The 6,481-nt window shown below is 46.1% G+C and overlaps 2 protein-coding genes across 2 annotated transcripts; both read right to left on the bottom strand.

The window, feature by feature from the left end:
* Positions 1–452: 452 nt before the first annotated feature.
* Positions 453–695, bottom strand: PHALS_06157 (uncharacterized protein; the record flags this gene model as incomplete). Its single annotated transcript, XM_024719396.1, has 2 exons — positions 453–544; positions 632–695. 2 exons carry the CDS (start codon positions 693–695, stop codon positions 453–455), a joined length of 156 nt encoding a protein of 51 aa, XP_024584699.1.
* A 2,728-nt stretch (positions 696–3,423) lies between these two features.
* On the bottom strand, positions 3,424–3,963 carry PHALS_06156 (FOG: Transposon-encoded proteins with TYA, reverse transcriptase, integrase domains in various combinations; the record flags this gene model as incomplete). The annotated part of the gene is made up of 1 exon (XM_024719395.1): positions 3,424–3,963. One exon carries the CDS (start codon positions 3,961–3,963, stop codon positions 3,424–3,426), a length of 540 nt encoding a protein of 179 aa, XP_024584698.1.
* Positions 3,964–6,481: the final 2,518 nt, after the last annotated feature.

Here is a 6,481-nt window from a genome sequence, read left to right as displayed (position 1 = left end):
TGGGAGTTTCATAACTCCTCCTGGTTTACTTAGGTACGACTTAACTTGTTTCCAACAATATATTCACTTTGGTTTTTACCATCTATTCAATACCTTCGTCATCGGCAATCGCTGTGTATGCGCGGCCGTTGTGGCTGACAAATTCTCGGTAAGAAATTTTCCGTCGAGGGTAGCGGTTGAGATACAAGCAAAGAACCTCGATCAAGTTGGCATTGCCATATTCGATCAATTGGTCTGTGTCGGAGTAGACCCGTCGATCCATGTCACATGGTACTTGAGACCACCCGATACTGTGAAACGGTTGTCGATGCAATCGATCTCTTCGACCTCCACGCTGGACTCCTTCCGTCGGTTTAGCTTGACTGCGATAACACTAAAATGCTGGTCGATAAAGGGTCACCTTGTCGAACGTCAGCACTCAAACTGAATAAGCAAGATCGTGAATCATTTATTCATTTGTACCAAAGTGCCGACAAAGAAGGTGTATTATATCCAAAATGGTTAAGCTGAGGCAAAGCTTTTTCCATGTCAAAGACAATGAATTCTGCTCGGATTTCCATACATTCAAGCAGTCAAAAGATGCGGTTTCAATTGACGTGGTCAAACACATAATGTAAGTCTAAGAACAGACTTGTTACGAAGTCCCAAATTAAGGACCTCGTAACAATTTGTGAGATTAAGAATTCAGCGACCATTACATCTAAGCAAGAATGGTTAGAATGACAGAAATTCGGCCATGGTTCAGTGGAGCACCAGCGCGTCATACTAGCGATTTCACTGCATCGAGACTATCAGCGAGAATGGACACTGATCTGCAGTATCTCTATTAGAAGCATTTTCGGCATAGAAGGAGTCAAAACGACAGATGGCAGTGTTGAATATCCGCCGATGCAAAGGTTTCCCACGAATAATGATTTGCACCGAAGAATGTCGCGTCCACTCAACCCCTCCCGAGGATAGGGTATGTGTCGCAATCGATGCAGTGCACAACTGCCGTGCTGCGATGACCGGTTGGGAAGCGAAAGGTAGGCGCTTTACGAGCGCACCAAATTTGAAGGACTTCAGCCATACTGAAAAGAGATATATCGATATTAAGGCTGCCGGGCAGCAGTGTGGTACTTCTCTATTGGTTTCGTTGGTTGCGTGGTTTTTATAATTGGATTCTCAAGCACGGTCGGCCAACGAATACCTCACGAGAAAACGTCCAATACCAGTGGCCTATTTAGAATAATCTGGTTTTGTTGTACTTCGTAAAGGTGAGGAGAACCTTGATCTACAGGGAACATTCTTTTTGCAAATATTAGCTTACAGCAGGTTGTTGGGTATTGGCATCAACGTCCCGGGCTGGGTAAAATCGTAGAAAGTCTTGATAGAAGAACTTCTTGTGTGCAAAGACTGAGAGTCATATACTCAGACTCAGCTGAGCTGAGAGCAACAGTCCGCTGGTACTTCGACTTGGATACTACGGGCGCACTTGCAATCATAATCATCACTCCTGAAACCGAACGTCTGTCATCGGTGTAACTGTCCCGATCGTCATCCTAGAACGCCTTGGCCTTAACGCTCCCACTGCCTAGGTAGACGATCCCGGTTTGGCGCGTAGTCTTCAGTTAGCGTAATACGCGAATTTCTGCACTCCAATGTTGCAGCCCATGGTTCTCAAGGAAACGTGAAAGCTGCGTAACTACGTACGCAAGGTCTGGTAGAGTGCATGACTTCATGTACAATAGACAATTAATCAAAGATCGACATTGTTGAACGCCCGTCTTCCGCAATAGATTACTGTGACGACGACAATTTCAGTCCTGATGCACACGGGTTGTCTACGCACTTGGCATCTTGTTGATCAAATCGAATGATCACGTCATCGGTATATCGAACCTGCATGATCATAAGCGTCCCAGCTGACCTGTCATGGCAGATTTCTATGCCCAAAATAATTCCGCCTTGCCCGATGTTTCCATCATGAAAGTATTCTTGAGCACTTTCTTTACCTGATTGATCTCCTGGCGGCAATAATCATATCATCCACACAGAGTCCAACTTAGACGATACCTTCTTGGGAGCTCTTGATTAGTCTGCTCCGCAGCTCTTGAAGCCATTCGCCACAAAGACACGATATACTGTCTTGTTCCAGGCACTTGCTGCTTGCTTTTATCCGTAAATAGCCTTATTCAGCTGCCACACGTAAGCGTTGTCGACACCAAGCAGAATATAAATAAAAACGATGGCCGTCAAAGCGCTGATGAGAGACCGTGTCGACATCCAGCTGTGCCATTTGATAGTCACATTCCGCGCATACTGCGGGAATCATCCGGATCGAATTTATGCTGTCAACCGGGGAAGAAATCCAAAAAATCGACGCATACTTCTGCTTGAAACCTTTCGCGATCAGTCGCGCACGATAGCGCCATTCTGATCACACTTCTCCACAAAAACCCATCGTGATCCGATTGTGCAACTATTTTCCCTCGTGTTTCAATGGCTGAGCTTCGCCCATGAGAGCGAAGCTCAGTATCCATTGCTTTACTGCATCGTCGCTTGCCATTGCTTGAGCAACGTAGTCCGTATGCAGCGAGGCTGCCGTAGCTCTTTGCTTTAGAGGAAGCTAAGCTACGGTTCCCGACCTTACGTACTTTCCAAGAATCAGTACAAGGAAGCGGATAGCAATCCGCTACTTCTATGTACTGTAGAAGAACACTTCTGTTCAAAAACGAATTTATACTTGATTGTTTTAGTTCCGGGATCACCGCTAATATCGGAAACCCTAGGTTTTACTAATTAATATATTAATACCTAATTAATATAGCAAATCCTAATTAATATAGTTATATGCATTACACATGGAATTCAACGGGGTTGCCGTAGCCTTGCGCTTTGAGGATGCGTAAGTTAGGCCACCGACCTTTTGTCCTATACTCAGAACAAGTACGAGCTTAGCGGATCACAATCCGCTTACTCCAAGAGTAAATACCGCCTTAACCCAAGGCTCATTACTCTTCTATTTAAAGTCAAAACTGACTTTAGTTTTATCTGTGGCAAAGCCGCCTATTTTAAATGCATAGATTTTCCTAAATATGTATAGTAAAATCTAAATACATGTATAACTACTGGCTATCCAGCCCCGTACCGTATTCTTGTTTGGGTGTGGTCACACCATGCCCATCTGGTGTGACACACACCCCTGTTACCAGGGTATGTGTAACCCCGTTACATAGCAGTTGTTGGTCTTTTTATTACATTGTAGCCACACCACTGTGTCATTACACTAACTGTATAGTACAAACCTATGCACGGTCGCACAATCTTGTGCGACCCGCCCTTTCATACAAGGGTCCGTTTAACCCCGTCACACGGTAAGTCGAGTCGGTGGACCACCACTGCCGTGTCTTGACTCTTCCGTTCCTTAGCACCAACACCGGCTCACGTCTTTCTCTTGTTATCTCCAACTCGGGTCAAAACACCAAATGATTTATTCATTTGAGACGGTAGATAATAATCCGCTCCTACCAGCCTATTTTCGATACAGCGCACAGAAGGCATTAGCTGATGTACATTGACGCTTGGCGTTCGCTCGATTTCGCCCATTTCGACATCTATAACTGGCTCTTTCACAGTTTTCATAGAATTGTCCATCATTGGCTGTCTATCCACTTGATGCTGAATCGTGACTTCGTCATTGTCCTTGGGAATTTGAACAATTGTTTCTGGCTTTAGCGCTTTGGTGTCGTAGATGCCCTCGACTTCACGCTCATCCAACTTCACAGAACGGGTCACTTTGATCTTGGCATTTCCCAAGTCAAACACGCATTTCCCGCGATAGCCGATAAACATACATTTGAAACTCTTGGGTTCGATCTCAAGCTTTTTTACATTATCGACATGAGCGTAATCTTGCGAGCCAAACACTCGCGAGTGATCCATTTGAGAAGCTTCACCTTGAAAAACCAAATCGTACGGCATGATTTCAGGATGGCTGTATTGGGGGAGAGGTTAATTTAGGTAAACCTCCGTATCCATCGCTACCGCCCACCATTCTGTTGAAACGGCCTTATAATGCAGATTACACCGGGCATCACCATGGCTGTCCTGTTCATACGCTCTGCCAATCCGTTCTGCTGAGCGCTGTATGGAACGGAACGCTGGTGCATGATACCGCTTTGTTGACATATGTCAGTCATTGTTTTGTTTACAGACTCTGTTCCTATGTCGGATAGCAAACATGCCCCATTGATTTTCAAAAAACATTTTTTCTTGAACTTGCCAACCACGGCACTCTTGCTCTTGATCATGTATATCACCACATACCTCAAGAAATTAACCACAAATGTTGAAACGTACTCGGCACCACCCTTCGATGGAAACCTCACTGGCCCCATGACATCTATGTGCACGCGCTCGAGTTAACGCGTCGTCTTCGTCATTGAATGTGAAAGAAGTGTGGTGACTGTCTACTTACCGTTAAAACATAACGTTTCCGTGTCTTTATTTATTAATGGGATGTCTTTCGTCGAGCGCTGCGTTTTGACCAGCATATCCTTGATTGGGTGTTCCATGCGAGCATGCTTAAGCTTCTACTGACTGTGACCCCCGAAATAGTCCACAAGACATGCTTCTTCTTGCTCACAGTCAAGCATATATGCCTTTGCAATTCTTGTACCCGACGCAGTTGCTTGATTCTTGATCCAGATGACGCATGACGAACACGAGAGCTCCACATCATGCCACTCCCCGCATGTTTGCCGACTGACAGTAGTCTTCTGTCGAGTCCTGGAACTTGCAGAACTTCAATCGTGCGAATAGCCTTTCTGGTCAAACCGGTCAGTTTCACCGTGCCGGCTCTTTTGACGATAAATTTCTTGCCGTCTGCAATCGTCGCCTCAACACATGCTTCATGGCCCCTTGTAGTCGAACAAGTTCTTCTGTGCGAGGTCAACTGGGAAGTCGCTCCACTGTCGATCAACCATCCTGCTGATCTACCTTCACCAGCGGCAAACACCACGTCGTCGCTGTTAGATCGCTTCGCTACGAGCAGATTCGCTTCATGCGTTCAAACTTGTCTCAGTTGAAGCACTTGTCTTAAGACTCACCGTTATTCCTTAGTACACCACGTTTTCGTCCGTTGCCCCTTCCAACTTTGGTCCTTCTGGCGCTTCCGTTTACGCAAAAGGCTTTCTCCGTGGCTTCCTTCCTCTGTAGCTTCTCTGATTCCTTGAGCAGCTTCTCCTTTACCTTGATCAGTGCTATGTCCATCGCATTCTCCAAACCGACGAAGTTAATTTGTACTCCAGCGGCAGACTACTCAGAAGTACCACCAGCTGGCATGACTCATCTACCGCCTCCCCCCGTCGTCCGAAGTCCCACTACAAGCTCGTCAGAAAAGTCCAGATGGTCTGCCATGCTTGTACCACTCTCCATCCTGGTTTCGAGGAGTCGACGCATCATCTTCACACATTTGTGAAGAATCGAGCGATTGCAGAAATCACGGAGAGTCCTTCAGGCCTCTATGGCATGCGTAGCCGACCGAATCTTGGTCTGGTGCTGAATTTCAACACCCTACGCGATGATGCCAAACGCCTTGGCGCTGCTGAATAGAAGGTAGAAATCAAAGTGAACATATTTAGGTCCTAAATTTGCTAACCTGTGCTTCATCTAAGCCTATTCTCCTAGATCCTTCCAGAAGCTTATACACGCAATCTTATTCATCCAAGCTAATGAACGACTCTTATCATATCCGTAAATACGTCCGTAATATTTAGTCGTAACCGACGTGCTTTTGAAACCGCGGTCACATAACCGCCGTATCGGGCCATTCAGCCGTGCAGACTCAACAGAAGACAACTCGTTCGCTCCTCATGCTTCCCAGAAGCTGAAGCTTGAGCTTCTTGGATACCATGAGCAAAGCGTCATGCTTCCAGCAATTCGGTCCCGCTTACCGTAAAGAGGCGTTGTCTGTGAATGTCAAGGTACAAGATGGGGTTCACAAGACCAGTGAGATTTTGCGATAAAGCGCCAAGGGTATCATCAAGTGCGAACCTGTAGAAATTGCGCGTACACCTTTTCGGAGCAGGTCCCACCGCCAAACGAGGCGCGTCCTAACCATCGAAGGCGGAGTACGCGTATTCTATCGGGAGCATACATCGTGGGTGAATAACAGCGCAACATATAGGCACATTGCTTTGCAATGATCGTGACGGAGATTGAAGACGTCTTCATACGCGAGGACGGCGTCGATTTCGGCGAAGGTGATTGATCACCTTTGGATGCGCAAGATCAAGTTTATCCGCAAGGTAGGAGTATTAAAGTAAATATGCATTTAGGCTCTACACACCCGGAACTTCTGAGTGAGTTACAAGAGTCTCCTCTGTGAAAGTTGATTATAAAATTTGGGCTATACCCCTCTAATTTCGATAGAGTGGTGGCTCCAATCTGTTGAGTGAGGGTTCGAGTCCCACAATGCTTGAAATTAGGAAGCGGTTAC

The sequence above is a fragment of the Plasmopara halstedii genome (assembly GCF_900000015.1).
Source record: "Plasmopara halstedii genome assembly, contig: Scaffold_2956, whole genome shotgun sequence".
Taxonomy (NCBI): domain Eukaryota; phylum Oomycota; class Peronosporomycetes; order Peronosporales; family Peronosporaceae; genus Plasmopara; species Plasmopara halstedii.
Note: the sequence above shows the minus strand (reverse complement) of the source record. Positions and strands in the feature narration are given on the sequence as shown.